Raw genomic sequence first — 16,047 nt, 5'->3', positions numbered from 1 at the left:
TGATGCACGAGGCCTCCCTGCTCTGAACACACATGAGCGTGAGGACGTGACTCTTGCAGAGCAAGAAGCTGCCCCCGCACCTGGGGGCAGACGCGGAGGAGGGGGAGGTGTCTGACGAGGACAGCGCGGACGAGCTGGAGGAGGAGTGCAGGTTCCCGCAGCGGCAGGTGAGTGCGGGGAGGGGCCGTGGCCAGGGCGGGCGGGAGGGCCACGCCTGGGTGGAGTGTGATGGGGGCCCGTGTCTGTGTCTTTGTCTGTGGGTGGGGATCCGTGTGGCTGGGGGAACCTGTCTGTGGGTGGGATGGGGCCATATGGTCTGTGTGGGCGGGAGGGGGAGCCATGGTAACCCGGGGCAGGGGTGTGAGTGGACAGGGAGCATGAGTGGCCCCAGAGCGGCCCCAGGCACTGCTACCAGACCCTGGAGCTCCGCTGGGTGGCGCCACACACAGCCGTGACAGCCGTCTGCTCCCTTGGGCTTCTGGCCACGTCCTGGCAGGGTTGGCACAGTGTGGCCCCTCCTCACTCAGGACGGCCACCCAGGACGGCCTCCCACAGATGCCCGCATCTGTCCTCTCCCCAGCGATGAGCAGTTTCTTTAGTTTTTTCTTTAGTTTTTGGGCCATGCTAAGGGGTGCTCCTGGCTCTGTGCTCAGGGACCTGACCCGGTGGGCTGCGTGCAAGGCGAGTGTCCCCCACTGGGCTCTGGCTCTGGCCTGGAGCAGTGGGTGGAGAACAGCCCGTCTGGGCTCCGATTCTGCTGCGGGTGCCGGGCTCTGGGCCTCTCCGTACCCGCCTTGTGTGGGCCCCAGGTGACCCGCTGGTCATGCATCTCGGGTCCCGTCCCTGTGGAGTTCGTTGGCCGTGGGGGCTGCTGTGACGGAGCTTGCCGCCTGGCTCCCGTCCCCCTGTAGCCGTTCCCGCTCTGTCCTGGGTTTCTCCTCAGCCCCTCCCCAGCCTGGAGGGAGGGACCTGGGCCCATACACCTGGTCTGCCCACAGAGCGCTGGGGGCAGCGAGCTGCAGGCCGAGTCCACCACCCGCAGGAAGCTGGAGCTGCTGCTGAGGGAGCGGGCCCGGGCGCGGGAAGACACGGATGGCTGCACTGTGCGGGCACTGCTGCGGGCCACACGCGAGGGCCTGGACGCCCACCTGGGGCAGCAGCGGCAGGTACAGCCGTCCACCCGGTGCGGTGCCCCTCGACCATCCACCCAGTCTAGTGGCCCCTTGACCATCCACTGGCCCCTTGACCGTCCACCGTGCATTGGCCCCACGGCCGTCCTTCCTGACATGGCGACTCCTGGGCCATCCTACCTACATGGTGGCCCTTGGCTGCTCCCTCTACCCTGTGACCCCTTGGTCATCCCTTCCTGACCTGTGGGTGACCCCTTGGCCACCCCCCTCTGTCCGCTGCTCAGTTTGAGTGACCTTCTTGACTAGACTCCCACCCGCGGCCAGGCAAGCTTGAGGACGCTCATACTCAGCCTGTCCCTGGCTTGGGCCTCGTCTGTCTGATGGATACCCTCAGGCTTTCCTCAGGGCATTTCTCATCTGGGCCAGCACTGAGGCCAGGTCGGGACCGGGGCACGGTGGCCTAGGGAAGGTCTGCTGTGGGCAGAAGGGACCTCAGCCCTGGGTAGGTGCAGAGAAACTCACTCAGAACAAGACCCAGCTCGTGGGGCCATGGGGTCCCTGCACGGCGATAAGGATCCCTGCACAGCCATGAGGGTCCCTGCATGGCCATGGGGGGGTCCCTGTGAGGATACGGGGTCCCTGCACAGCCATGGGAGTCCCTCCAGAGCAGTTTTGGAGTGAACCCAGAGCCTGGGGTCTGCCTGTGAGGGTCAGTGTCCCAGGGACTGACTGGTCCCTCACACATGGCATGGGCAGCATCTCTGCCAGGGCCGTTGTGCTCGGCGTGGGGGAGAGGGCCCACAGGTCGGCAGGGCTGGACAGGCCAGGTCCATCCTGGACTGTGGGAGGGCGGCCGAGCAGCGCTGCGGGCACATGCTGACAGCCTGGGGTCAGCTCAGGGCCTCACGCTTGCTGAACCGCGTGGGACTGAACCCCCCCCCCCCCCCAGGGGCTTCTGACCATGCTCACATGGCCGTGCGTGGCCCAAGAGTCCCCGTGTGCTCAGGCTGGTGCTGGCCTCCCCACCCGGGGTCTCTGCCACCCTGGGCACAGGGTGGGGCGGGGAGAAAGGCGGGGTCAGCTCTGTGGGGGGTAGGGTCAGCGATAAGGGGCCTGATTGTGTTTCCTTTCCTAGCGCTCCCGCACCAAGGGAAGCAGGAAGACGCCGCACGTGGTGGGCCTTGGGAGGCAGAAGGTAGGACCCAGCCACAGGATGACTCTGCAGGCCCTGGGGGGTGCTGGGGTCAGCCGGGTGCCCAGAGAGCCAGGCGGGGGCAGACGCAAACACTCCATGCCCTGCGAAGCCGGGGCTGCGCGCGCACAGGTGGACAGGAGACGGTGCCCGTCACCAGGTGGATAGGAGACGGTGTCCAGCACCAGGTGGACAGGAGACGGTGTCCAGCACCAGGTGGATAGGAGACGATGTCCAGCGCCAGGTGGACAGGAGACGGTGCCTGTCACTAGGTAGATAGGAGACAGTCCAGCACCAGGTGGACAGGAGACGGTGTCCAGCACCAGGTGGACAGTCAGACAGGTGGACACACAGAGGAGGTTCTGTGCAGACCCAGTGAGGGCCCAGGGCCTAGTGGACAGGCTCCAGGCTGGCTGTAGGGTTGGAACATGGGGGCCGGACACACAGATGCTGGTGCTCGGGCTGGAGCCTGTCTCCTCTGGGTCCACTGGCCAAGCCGGGCTCTGACTGAGTCCTGAGACAGGCTGGTGGCCTGGACTTGGTGGTGGACATGCCTAGGTGGAGCGTGTATTGAGCCATGCAGGCCGAAAGGGGCTTGTACTAGGGACAGGCCGGAGCTTCTCAGGGAGACCCCCCCGCCACCCCCCAGAGTCAGACCATGGCTTGGAAGATGGGCTGCACACGGAGAGACACAGAGTGACCGGGTGTGGCTGTCGGCCATGGGTAGGGACAGGCACAGAGTGACCGGAGGTAGCTGTTGGGCTGTGTGCAAGGACAGACCCTACAGAGTGACTTTTGTGGGTGAGGTCAGAGCCAAGGTTCTAGAAGGTGGGAGCTGTCCCTGCATGCTCCTCGCCACCTGAGCTGGGCACCGTGGCCTGGCAGAAGGGCAGGTGCAGGCCCGGGGGTTCATCCCCCCACCCCGCCCGCCCGCCCCACGGTTCTTCACTTTCCTGCTGCAGACCGGGAAGTCACTGTCCAGGGCGTGTAGTTCCGACGAGGAGGAGGTGACCGAGAACCCTGGCCGGGAGGGTGGCCAGCTGCCGAGGTGAGCCCAGCGCAGGTGCCCGTGAGCTGTGGCTTGTGTCGGCTGGGGGGCGGGCGCAGCCCCCCTGGGGAGTCCCGAGCCCCCATCCCAACGTGTCCCCCCAGGCCGGTCCGCCGCAGGAAGACCATGAAGCTGTGCCGGGAGCTGTCGGACCTGGTGGTCTACACTAACTCGGTGGCTGCGCGGGACCTCGTGGATGATGGTACGGGACCTCCTGCCCGCTGCCCAGCCTCCCGCCAGCCCAGAGCCGACAGTGGAGGTCACAGGTGCCTCCGGAAGCTGCCCTGCGGCGGGCGCGGAGAACCCGGGTTCAGAGTCGCAGTCGGGGGCCGGTAGGGGCGGCCGGCGGAACTGGACACGGGTCCTCCGGCCCGCTGTGTGCCCTGTTGTGCCCGTGTTGTACCCTGCGTCCCTCCCCAGGCTCCTCGGGGAACGTGCTGTCCTTCAGCGAGGCCCGAGCCCGCCAGCTGCTGCAGCACAAGTGGGAGCAGCTCATGGCCCTCAACCAGCGGCAGCTGACCAGGGTCTACCCGTCTGCCTGCCGCGTGGATTCCAGCAACTTCAACCCGCTGCCCTACTGGAGCGCCGGCTGCCAGCTGGGTGTGCCTGCTGCCTGTCTGCCTGTCTGTCTGTCTCTCTGTCTGTGCCCGCTGCCTGCTCTGTCTCTACCTCTGTCCACCCCCACTGCCAGTGCCCTGCCCCCGCTGGCCACGCCCTAACCCACTCCCCCCTGCAGTGGCCCTGAACTACCAGTCCGAGGGGCGGATGATGCAGCTGAACCGTGCCAAGTTCCAGGCGAACGGCAACTGCGGCTACGTGCTGAAACCGCAGCAGATGTGCAGAGGTGCGGCCGGCAGGACGGGCTGCCCGGTGCTGGCTCCTGGGGCCCCGTGGGTGGGGGCGGCGTGTGTGCCCACCCGCAGCACACTGCTGGCACTGCAGGGGCCATGGGGGGGCGGCCTGGGGTCGGGGCCTGCTCCGGGCTGGCCACAGGACCCTCCTGTCCCTGCAGAGACCAGGCCCCGAGGTGGACCCTGGCTCCCTCCTGTGGACTCCGTAAGGCCTGTCCACCTATGTGTACCTGTGCATGTGTGAGTGCGTGACCCCGTGTGTACTCATGTGTGTGCATGAGGGTCCCGGTGTGCGTGTTCACACATGTGTCTGAATATGTATCTCTCTGTGTTTGTGTGTACACGCATGTTCATCTGTGTGTGTATGTGTGTGTACATGCCTGTGTCTTGTCTTTGAGACGAGGTGTGTGCGTGCATGTGGGACTGAGTGTACATGCATGTGCCGTGACTGAGCACATAGGTGTGTGCATATGTGTTTGTGTGACTATGTGTGTGTGTGTGTGTGTGTGCGTGTGTGAGCGTGTGAGTGCATGTGGGACTGAATGTTCATGCATGTGCCTGTGACTGAGCATATAGGTGTTTGCACGTATGTTTGTGTGACTATGTGTGTGTGCATGTGTGAGCATGTGAGTGCATGTGGGACTGAGTGTGCATGTGTCTTGTGACTGAGCATATAGGTGTATGCACACGTGTGGCTGTGTGTGAGCATGTTTGCATGCGACTGTGTGCGTGCATGTGTGACCGAGTGTGTGTGTTCCTGCGTGTGCCTGTGTGTGCCTGTGTGTGTGCATGTGTGTGCTCTTGTGATGCCAGCTCTAAGTCTAACTTCACTTTCCTCCCTGCATAGGGACGTTCAACCCCTTCTCTGGAGACCCATTTCCTGCCAACCCCAAGAAGCAGCTGGTCCTGAAAGTCATCAGTGGCCAGCAGCTCCCCAAGCCCCCGGACTCCATGTTTGGGGACCGGGGTGAGGTGAGTCCCAGGGTCCCCGTCACCCTTGCCCGCTCTCTCCCTTTCCTCTCTGTCTCAGCCCCTCTCTGCCCATCTTTGGGAAAAGCTCCGGTTTGGGTCGGCCTCCCCTGGACTCGAGTGTCCCCGGCTTTCGCGCCTGCCCCAGCTCCTGCCCTCGGTAAGCCCCTGATGAGACCAGCTGCTGTTTGGACATCTGGGCAGCGATTTTCCAGTCGATTCACCTGTAGAGAAGGGCGCCCCTGTAATCACTCTTCTGTCCTTCTAGATCATCGATCCTTTCGTTGAGGTCGAGATCCTCGGCTTGCCTGTTGACTGCTGTAAAGACCAGACTCGAGTGGTGGACGACAATGGTACGATGGCTGTGGTGTCCCCTCTGCAGGACGTCCCTGAGCAGATGCTGCAGCAGCAGGAAGTGTGTCTGTGGGCGAGACCCAAGCCCCGGGTCACCTCCGTGGCCTCTGCATGTCCCTTGACCCCCTCGGTGCTCAGACTGGGGCTTGGCTGGGAGTTGTACATGCACATGCCAGGCCTGGTTCCTGCGAGCCTGTCACGGTCAGGGCCTGCCCGATGGTGCTTCTCTCCTTCCAAGGCCTTGCGTTTGTGCAGGCCCAGCAGGCCACAGCACCAGTGTCCCTCTGCCTCCTGGCCGTGTCCTCTGAGCTTGGTTCCTTGGCTTGGAAGGCTCCCAACTCGCCCGCTTCTCTGCCAAGGCAGCGGCGGTGCTGTTTGTGAGTGGGCAGCGTTCTGGGGAGTCAGACCCTGTCCTGTCACCAGCTCGGACCCGGGCCCGGCCCTCACCAGCTGGCCTCTGGGCGGGGGCGCCATGCCATGCCCGGTCCTGGGCAACTGCAGGTGCGGCAGAGGCCCAGGCTGGCCCTGGTCTCCTCGCAGGGCTCTGGGTGGGTCGAACGCCATCACTCTTTGGTGCCACATCAGGTGTTTTTGGGTCATTCCCGTGGGTCCCTGGAAGCATTCCAGAACATTCTGCAGGGCTCCCAAAGCGCGTTCTCCGCTGACCCATTTCTCAGCTGCGGCTGAGCGTCGCTCCTTCTCTCCGAGGCTTTAACCCTGTGTGGGAGGAGACGCTGACCTTCACAGTGCACATGCCCGACCTTGCACTCGTGCGCTTCCTGGTGTGGGACCATGACCCCATTGGCCGGGACTTCGTGGGCCAGAGGACGGTCCCGTTCAGCAGCCTGGCGCCAGGTCAGCCGCGCGGCCGTGCTGGGATCAGTGGTGGCAGGGAATGGGCGCTGGTGGAGGGACCCTCAGGCCTAATGCGGGTACCACTCCCCGGAGCACCGGGCTGGCCAGGGGCATGGAGGCCCCGCGGGCTGAGGAGGGGACTGGGCCATGTTTCCTGGGAGGGGGGTGGTCGGCCGATCACCTCGGGGTCCTGTGCCCTGGGGGTCGTTTCTCCCGGGGCTGCAGGATCCCTGTGGGCCCCATGATGTTCCAGAGGTCCCAGGTGCAACCGGTGGGGCCAGGGCAGGAGGCTGGCGGGGACTGGGGGATGGGCCTCAGGGGGATCCGCTGGGGCCGGGGCCCCTAAAACATGCATCGTGGCCACACCCTCGGGCAGAGCTTAGGATCGGGTCAGCAGGCTGGAGGATCCGGAGCCAAACACAAGCACTCGGGCTGGAGAGGGAGCCCCGGGCCAGCACCGCCCACCTGGGTTCTGTGCCCGGCAGTGACCCCTGAGTCGAGCCAGGGGTGAGCCTGGAGCATCGTGGCCTTGGCCCTAACATTGCAGGGTGTGGCCCCCACAGAGAACCAGGCTGGGGCTAAGAAGGGTGAGTTTCCAGGGACCCGTCTCTCTCCCCCAGGCTACCGTCACGTGTACCTGGAGGGGCTGCCTGAGGCCTCGCTGTTTGTCCATGTGACCATCAACGAGATCTACGGCAAGGTGAGGCCCTGACAAAGCCACCCGTGGGGGCCCCCGCATCCCGCCCACAGAGCCCCACCCTCCAGGGCCCCTCCCACCCGTCCTGCCCATTCCCCACTCCTCAAGGCTTCCCGCCTGGGTCTCAGGGACCCAAGACTGTCTCCCAGCAGTGGCACCTTGGGAGCTGGGGAGGCCCGGGTGTGGCAGGTGGGGTGCAGGGTTAGGTTGGAGCCCACAGTGCTCCTGGGGGGATGTGCTCACGCACGGGTCACCTCGGTGGGCCACTTGCAGCCCGGGAGACACCCAGAGTGATGGAGTGTCCAGGCGGGGCCCTAGAGTCCTTCGGGTCCTGCACGCGGCTGGCCTCTCCCTCCGCGTCCTTGGGAGCTGGGTGCCGCGCCCACAGGGCCGGGCGCCATGTCCTCTCTCTGGGGCCCATGCCGGCGAAGAGTGGTCTGTCCCCGTAGCACGCCCAGGACAGGAACCCGAGGGTCACTGAGGACTTGAACTGGGTGGAACCTGTCCTGGGTAAAGTGACGCTGAGGGGAGAAATGGGTGCGGCCCTCACTGCCCCTAAGCCCACCACCTTGTGGTCGATCTGTTGCTCCCGGGTGCGGGAGGGGATTCCGGGCAAGGACCCCAATGCGCTGTTGTTCTTTCCTTGCAGTGGAGCCCACTAATCCTCAACCCCAGTTACACCATCCTGCACGTTCTAGGTGCCACGAAGGTAGCCCTGCAGCCGTGGTCCCTGCATGCGCCCAGAGGCGTCCAGCTCTGTGTGGGCCTGTCCCCTGCAGCTTGTCCCCCCCGGGCCAGAACTCTGTGTCGTGTGCCTGTGTGGGGCTGCAAGCATGTTGTCCTGAGGCTCGTGCTGCACTTGTGTGCCTGTCCCGTGGCTGCAAGCCTGTTGTCCTGAGGCCATGGGCTACACTCGCGTGTCTGTCCCGTGGCTGTGAGCCTCTTGTTCTGAGGCCGCGCGTGCCAGGAACCCTGATGTCCGGTTCTCGCCTTCCAGAGCCGCCAGCTGCAGGGCCTGAAGGGGCTGTTTTCGCGGAACCCCCGGCCTGGCATCGCCGAGGGCACCCCGCACGCTGTCCGCAAACGCTCCCTGGGCGAGCGGATCCTGCGGCGCTCGGCCAGTGCCCCAACCAAGGGCAGGAAGAAGAGCAAGCTGGTACTCCAAGGGGAGGTGGACGCCAGGGACGAGCTTCCGGAGGCCCCTCGAGAGCCGGCCAGCGTGCTGAGGAGGGCGCCGCGGAGCCTGCAGGCGCGCCCCGTGTCCATGCCTGTGGACAGGAGTGTCCTGGAGCCCTTGGCCCTGCCCTTGCCGGCCCGGGCAGGAGACCCCGGAGGCCAGGAGGAGACACAAGGTGAGTCTGCCCGGCTGGTGCTGCTGTGGCCCTGCGGCAGGCGGACTAGGGCTTTCGTGGGCAGACTGTGCCCCTCGTGGGCGGACTAGGGCTTTCCTGGTTCCTGTTTAGACCAGACCTGCTGGGGGTGCGGCCCCAGAGCCCAGGGCCCCCATGATGCTGGAGCAGCTGAAGGGCGTCTGGGGGTCCCAGGGGTTGTGGGGCCCTTGGCATGTCTGCCCCTGCACCGTGTGTCAGTGGCCTGTGTAATGGGGCGGGGGAGGAGCGTGGCCCACCCTGCGCCCAGCCTCCAGCCCAGCGCCTGCCCTTCCCTCAGCAGCGCAGGGGAGAGACTGCTGCCCTCAGACACGGCAGGACCCTCTCGCCTCCTGCCTGCATCCAGCCTGCAGTCTGCTGGGGTTGCTGAGCTTTCTTCCATTTTCTCTTGCTCTTTTAGGGGGGATGTTTCTGGGCCCACCTAGCTGTGCTCAGGGGCTACTCCAGGCTCTGTGATCAGGGACCCACTCCTGTTCTGTGATTGGGGACCCACTTCTGTTCTGTGAACGGGGACCCACTCCTGGCTCTGTGATCAGGGATCCTCTCTTGTTCTGTGATCAGGGATCCACTCCTGGCTCTGATCAGGGATCCTCTCCTTGTCCTGTGATTGGGGACCCACTCCTGGCTCTGTGTTCAGGGATCCTCTCCTGTTCTGTGATCAGGGATCCTCTCCCGGCTCTGTGATCAGGGATCCACTCCTGGCTCTGTGGTCAGGGATCCACTCTCGGCTCTGTGATCAGGGATCCTCTCCCGGCTCTGTGGTCAGGGATCCATTCCTGGCAGAGCCCAGGGCCCTTGCTGTCAGGCTTCTCAGATATTCTGGGTGGGAGAATCTGTTTTTGTGAGGCTTCCTCAGCTGTGCTCAGGGACCATCAGGAGCTGGTACTGACCCCAGGGCCTGGTGCATGGGCTCCCATCCTTCGGACCCTCACAGCCCCAAAACCTGCATCCATGTGATTTATTTGAAGGAGGGGAGAGGAGTTTAAAAGTGTATAGCTTTGCTAACGGAAAAATATGTGCCTGAAAATTTACCTTAAAGGCCCCCTTTTTAAAAAAAAATTTTATTAGTGAAACACCATGAGGTACAGTTGTAGACTTACAAATTTTTGTGCTTGGGTTTCAGTTATACAATGATTGAGTACCCATCCCTCCACCAGCGCCCATTCTCTACCACCACTGATCCCAGTAGCCCCCCCACCCTCTGTCCCCCCCCCCATCCCACCCCACCTCCGTGGCAGGGCATCCCCTTTTGTTTTCTCTCTTCTTTTGGGTGCTGTGGTTTGTAAAAGAGGCATTGAGTGGCAATCATGTTCGGTCTGTAGTCTACTTTCAGCATGTATCTCCCATCCTGGGAGGATCCTCCCAACACCTAAAGGCCCTTTTTTTTTTTTTAATAATTTATTTATTGGATCACTGTGGGAAAAGTTACAAAGTTTTCAGGTTTAGGTCTCAGTCATGCAAATATCAAACACATTTCCCTTTACCAATACTTATTTTTTACCCCGAAGAACCCCAATAAAACCCCACCCCCCACCCCTCCCAGTGCCTGCGAGGCAGATGAATTCTAGTTAACACTCTATCTGCTTTGATTAGATTCATTGTTTCAATAAAAGATGCACCACTATTATTTAGAATTTACCCCCCTCCCCAAATCAGACATGCTGAAAAAGCATTGTGAAGTGATTTGCTTTCTACAGCTGGGTTCAAGAATTAAATGTTGGTTTTGGATTTCCGCTATTTTACTTATTAACCCTGGAAGTATTTCTACTGAAAGTCAGATAATTAAGAGATTGGTTTCTGTGCTCTGGAGTCGTGGCCGTGCTGGAGAGCCGCTCATGGGGGGCAACTGGTGACCTCGGTAGGGCGTGAAGGACGGACCGGAACGCCCCCCTTCCCATGAGGTTTTAGTCGCCCCCACACCCCCGGCTCATACCTGCTGTCCACAAGGCTCCCATGCGGCCGCCATCTTTCTTTCCAGAGAGGAGAGAGCGAATGGGGCAACACCCTTTCCCCTCCAGGCAGACATGATGGCCTGGATTAACACATAGTCCGTTCACTTTTCTGCTCCAAGCTGCTGGGTTCTGCATCAAGTCCTTGTGCTTCTGGGGCTGTGGTCGTGCCGGAGAGCCGCTCTTGGGGGGCAACTGGTGACCTCGGTAGGGCGTGAAGGACGGACCAGAACGCCCCCCTTCCCATGAGGTTTTAGTCGCCCCCACACCCCCGGCTCATACCTGCTGTCCACAAGGCTCCCATGTGGCCGCCATCTTTCTTTCCAGAGGGAGGAGGGCGGAAGGGAGCAACACCCTTTCCCCTCCGGGCAGACATGATGGCCTGGATTAACACATAGTCCGTTCACTTTTCTGCTCCAAGCTGCTGGGTTCTGCATTAAGTCCTTGTGCTTCTGAAAGACCCTTTTTTGAGATGGCAAATCAAGCTCCATGCATAGGATCTGTGGCCGAATGGGAGCAGAATGTCAGCTGCAGGGAGACCGGTGGGCAGCAAACAACAAGATGGTGTTTCCCACCTTTTAGATGCCCCTTAGATGCCACTAATTCTTACATGCGGGTGCTAAGCATTTGGAACAAGCAGTAATTCCAGTGAAGGTGTGGAATAAAATGTTAAACAGAGGAAAGGAAGAATTTCAAGTTCTATGTAGCCGGACATGTTTTTTTGGAGAAAACTAGTATTGAACATAATTCTATTGAGCAAAAGCTTAAAGGGCTCTGAGTAGTACTGTCATAGGATATTAATTTTTCTTTATAATTGTTGGGTTTCTCGTTTATTTTTGGACCACACCCGACTGTGTTCAGGGCTTACTCCTGGCCTTGCACTCAAGAATTACAGGTTTTTTTTTTTTTTTCGTGATGCTCAGGGGTTACTCCTGGCTCTGCACTCAGGAATTACTCCTGGTGGTGCTCGGAGAACCATATGGGATGTTGGGATTGAACCCAGGTTGGCCACATGCAAGATAAACGCCTTTCTGCTGTACAAACGTTCTGGCCTCACGAGTTTTCAATTTTATGATAAAGAATTTTTTTCTGAGTCAGGAAAATAGTCAAAAGTAAATTTTTCATGGCTGAGACATTTGCAAACTCTTAAAATAATCTGGTCGAGAAAAACTGAACTCATAAATTTGTTGGCAGAGGAGTAGCGGGGTGGGATAATCCTAGTGAGTGAAGTGGCTTTTCCTGCGTGTGTGTTTGGGGAGCTTGGCCATGGCGGTGTGAGCTCCCGCAGGCTGGCCGAACCCCAACCCACAAAACTGTTGTTTTTAACTCGAGGTCTTGACTCGGTCCCTTTCTGCCTCTCTCAAGGTGGCATGCCCCGGGCACTTGTGTACTAAAGTGATGACGCACTCAGATGTGTGTGGGGCTTGGTCAGAGAGGGGCTGTGGGGCCAGGGCCCAGGATGGAGCTGGTGGGTGAGGCCTCCGCCGCCAGTCCTTGAGATGATGGGACTCGCGCGCGGCCGAGTCGTGTGTCCTGGCCGCGCAGACTAACCTGTGTCTTGTTCTATCTTTCCTGCCTCCGTCTGTCTAGTACAAATCTGAATAGGAGACCAGGTAACATCCGCGAGCTGCCTGCCATGCACCCAGGCCGCATGGGCGCTGTGTCCATCCTCACGCCTGCCCCCTGCTGACCCGCATTCTCCATCTGTCTGTCCGCGGGCTGCAGGAGGTGGGCGCACCCCCAACACGCCCCCTTTCCCTCCAGCAGAACGCCAGGACCACGGGAGAAGCGCAGGGCCGGCCACGGTTGGACACCCGGGCCTGTCCTCATCCTTGTCTTCCTCATCCTCCTCGGCCCCCGAGCACCCAGACCCACCAGACAGCGACGTCTCCCGCCTCATCGACCAGGCCGCGCTGTCCCTGGACAGCGAGCCGGGCAGCTCCATCTCGGCACTGCTGGGGGACCCGCTGGATGAACCCGGGGTCCCCGCGGAATCTGCGTCCCAGCCCTGCCCCTCGCCGGCCCCTGCCGCTCCGGACTGGGCTGCACTCTGCTTCTGCTCGGCGGACAGCAGCCTCGTGGAGGTGGGCGTGGACCCTGGGACTGTGTCCTTCGGCGCCTGGGACGCGGTGCGCCAGGACCCTGGGTCGCGGGGGTCCCCTTCGGGGCGCGCGCCCGCGGCACCCCCCTCGCACCAGGTCCCGGCTGTGCCCCGGCCCGGCCAGCGCCCCTCCCGGGTCCCGGCGTCCCCGGGCTGTCCGGGCGCGGAACCCAGCGGGCCGGGCGCGCGGGGGCCCGGGGGCAGTTGGTGCCCGCGCCCGCCGCCCGCGCCTGCGCTGCCCAGCCCGTGCAAGTCCAAGAGCCTGGGGGACCTGACCTCTGAGGACATCGCCTGCACCTTCGAGGGCAAGTACCGCTGCATCAGCCGGAGCTTTGTGGCCGCGGGCCCGCCGCCCAGGCCCGGCGCCGACGCGCTCACGGAGCAGCTGCGCAGGCTGGTGTCCGGCGAGCCCGAGGACGCCCGGCCGGAGGCGCTGACCAGGAAGCTGTCCTCGCGCAGCCAGAGCCGCGTGCGCAACATCGCCAGCCGCGCCAGGGAGCGGGACGCGGGTCGGGCGGGGGCCGTGAGGGGCGCGGTGGGGGGGGGCATCGGAGACGCGGGGGGCACCGGGGGCACGCAGGGCGCCAGGGCACGCACTGGGGGTGCGCAGGATGCGGTGGGTGCGGCCGTGGTTCTGCGCTCCAAGCCCCGCGCCGGGCAGCCGCTGGGCATGCGCCACTCCACTGGCTCCTACATCGCGGGCTACCTGGGTGCCAGGGGCGCCGAGGGCCGTGGCGTGCCAGAGGGTTGTGCTGCCCCGCGGCCCGGCCGCCTGCATCCGCTGTGCGTCCAAGGCCGCGCGCTGCAGGCCGAGCCTGGAGGGGCCAACAAGCCGGAGATCTATTTCCTGCTGAGGCTGTGAGGGCCTCCTGTCTGTCCACTGCGGCCAGGACGCACTAGCCGGGATGCACCCGGGTCGCACCCGGCTGGATGCACCAGCTGGGACGAACTGACCGGGAGGCACCAGCCGTCACCTCCACCTCACCCCACGTCTCACTTCAAGGTGGCCCTCATGGTGGCCCTGGACCTCCCCAGACGCTCCACCCCGTGTCCTGCTCAGGTCCATCCTGTCTGGTCTGCCGCAAAGGGAGGGATTTTTCATTTCACGACCAGCTTTGCTCCTGGTTTTCCTGCACCCTTGAGACCTACACGCGATTACGACACCTCGTTCAGGTTGGAGACCGGGGAAGCTCTACCGACCAGGCCCCCATGCCAGGCTCACCAACAGCCTCATTGTAGAGGTGCGGGGAAGGGGGGTGGTGATGAGTTAGAGCCAAAACATCTGTGCAGACAGGGTCACTTTATGCAAGTCTATTATGTGATTTTGCTGATGGCTCTGTATGTCACGTGGACATGTCCATCTGATTACCCGATTAAATTAAATCCCATGGCGGCTCTCCGTGGGGAGTGCACAGGAGCTGCTTGTGGAAGAGACCCCCTGCATCTTCCCGGCTGCCTGGGAAGAGCCTTTTCCTCCCTGGAGAGAGAAGCAGTCCTGTTCCACACGTCCTACTCACTGTGAATCCATTTTCTAGCTGCACATCCCCGTGTCCCTCTTGGCTTTTTGTATCATTGCAATGATGTTCTTGGAAGTCATGGAAATGTGATTAAAGCCGACTTTTCAGCACTGGTGCGTCCTTCCCTCCTGATGACTCTGGGCTGGCCCTTGGATGCCCGGAGAGATCCCAATACCACCTGGTTTCAGCCACAGTTTGTGTTTCAGTATTTCCATTAGGTTTTTTTTTTTTTTTAATTATTTTTTGGGGGCTGGAGCAATAGCACAGCGGGTAGGGCGTTTGCCTTGCACGCGGTCGACCCGGGTTCAATTCCCAGCATCCCATATGGTCCCCTGAGCACCGCCAAGAGTAACTCCTGAGCGCAGAGCCAGGAGTAACCCCTGTGCATTGCCGGGTGTGACCCAAAAAGCAAAAAAAAAAAATTTTTTATTCTTATTGAATCAAAATTTTTTTAACTGTGATATGCCGTTTAAAAAGTTTTCATGTTTGAGTTTCAGTCATACAATGATCAAACACCCGTCCCTCCACCAGTGCACATCAATGTCCCCAGTACCCCCCCATCCCACCCCTCTCCCTGCCTCCCTGGCAAACAGTCTCCCCCATACTCTCTCTCTACTTTTGGACATCTGTAGCACTGTCCGTTCATCGATTTGCTTAAGCAGGCCCAGTAACGTCTCCATCGTGAGACTTCTTGTTACTGTGTTTGGCATATCGAATACGTCACGGGGAGCTTGCCAGGTTTTGCCGTGCGGGCGAGATACTCTCGATAGCTTGCCGGGCTCTCCGAGAGGGGCGGAGGAATCAAACCGGGCAAATGCCCTACCGCTTTTGGACATCATGGTTTGCAATACAGACACTGAGAGGCCATCACGTTTGGTCCTTTTTCACCTCTTTATCTCCCATCCTGAGCGACCCCTCCAACCATCCTTGACTTAGTGATCCCTTCTCTCTCAAGCTTTAACGACCACGCCTGTGAGGTGACTTGAGAAGAAATCGAATATAGTAAATTTCTGTGTTTCTCATTTTATAAATCATCCCTCCCAGACCCAACAGAGTGATGGGGGCTTAAACCCTACGTTGTCTCCTGGCAGGTTTGCTTGAGCGCAGCGTGTCACCCGGTGGAACTCGCACCCACCACCTTCACGTTTTCTCTCTCGTCTTTGCTTTCTTTCTGTCTTGTTCTCTTCCTTTGCCTTTTGTGGTTTTTATTGAACTTTTTAAAAACCCCATTTTCTTTCCTTAGCCCACCAGCTCTACTTGGAAACATTCCTGGTAGCCGTGGTTGCAGTTACGAGTCACTGCCGGCGCTGTGTGTCAGTTCTGCATTGGCCCTGGTCACGTCTGGTTCTGTTCCCACCCCCACCCCCACTGGGGCGTCTCAGTTCTGTGATTCAGGGCCACGGTCTGCCATCGTTGACATGGCCATCCCCTTGTCTCAGGGTACCGTGGACACCACACAGGGTCTGTCCTTCCGCCCATGGCCCTGAGCCTGCGGCAGCTGTTCCTCCTCGTGCCCAAGGGAGGCAGACCCTGGGCACGGTCCCACCTTCAGACACCCCCGAAAAGCGGGTGGCACCTGCCTGCTGGGGTTTAGGCCCTCGCTCCTTGCCCTCGTTGCTGAGGGTGATCTCTGCAGCCTAGTGCTGGTCCATGGGAGAGACCGGTGGCATCTGCTCCCTGCTGGAGGTCGGGGCCCCCACTCCCCTCTCACGGCTGCTGCCCAGGCCTGGCTCCCGCCTCTCCATCAGCTTGGCCACAGGGTCCCAGAGGCTGTGAGGGGACGTGAGGGAGCTCAGAGAGAGGCCTGGCGGCTGGTCACAGTGGTCAGCAGCGCGCCCCCGAGGGCAACCCATCCCCCCCGGCTGACACCTTCCCTGCCTCCGTTAAGCCAAGCCCATCAACCAGGAGGGCCTGTGGCCAGAGCAGCGGGCAGCAGCCTGGCGTGAGGGTGGCCAGTGTCAGTGGGTGCCCTGGGCAGGGTGTGAGTGAGAGCACT

General features: G+C 61.4%; 1 protein-coding gene across 1 annotated transcript in view; it reads left to right on the top strand.

The window, feature by feature from the left end:
* Positions 1-13,396, top strand: part of PLCH1 (phospholipase C eta 1) — a 44,641-nt gene extending 31,245 nt beyond the window's left edge. Inside the window, exons 10-25 of the mRNA XM_056114314.1 lie at positions 60-167; positions 999-1,166; positions 2,266-2,325; positions 3,285-3,370; positions 3,475-3,572; positions 3,791-3,970; positions 4,107-4,214; positions 5,069-5,193; positions 5,459-5,543; positions 6,253-6,399; positions 7,020-7,099; positions 7,746-7,805; positions 8,094-8,448; positions 12,198-12,631; positions 12,752-13,039; positions 13,115-13,396. Coding sequence (XP_055970289.1) covers positions 60-167; positions 999-1,166; positions 2,266-2,325; positions 3,285-3,370; positions 3,475-3,572; positions 3,791-3,970; positions 4,107-4,214; positions 5,069-5,193; positions 5,459-5,543; positions 6,253-6,399; positions 7,020-7,099; positions 7,746-7,805; positions 8,094-8,448; positions 12,198-12,631; positions 12,752-13,039; positions 13,115-13,396 — 2,664 coding nt within the window. The remainder of the gene's footprint in view (positions 1-59; positions 168-998; positions 1,167-2,265; positions 2,326-3,284; positions 3,371-3,474; positions 3,573-3,790; positions 3,971-4,106; positions 4,215-5,068; positions 5,194-5,458; positions 5,544-6,252; positions 6,400-7,019; positions 7,100-7,745; positions 7,806-8,093; positions 8,449-12,197; positions 12,632-12,751; positions 13,040-13,114) is intronic.
* Positions 13,397-16,047: the final 2,651 nt, after the last annotated feature.

The sequence above is a fragment of the Sorex fumeus genome, unplaced genomic scaffold (genome assembly GCF_029834395.1).
Source record: "Sorex fumeus unplaced genomic scaffold, SorFum_2.1 ptg000024l, whole genome shotgun sequence".
In the NCBI taxonomy this organism is placed as follows: domain Eukaryota; kingdom Metazoa; phylum Chordata; class Mammalia; order Eulipotyphla; family Soricidae; genus Sorex; species Sorex fumeus.
This window is presented reverse-complemented; position numbering and strand designations above follow the sequence as displayed.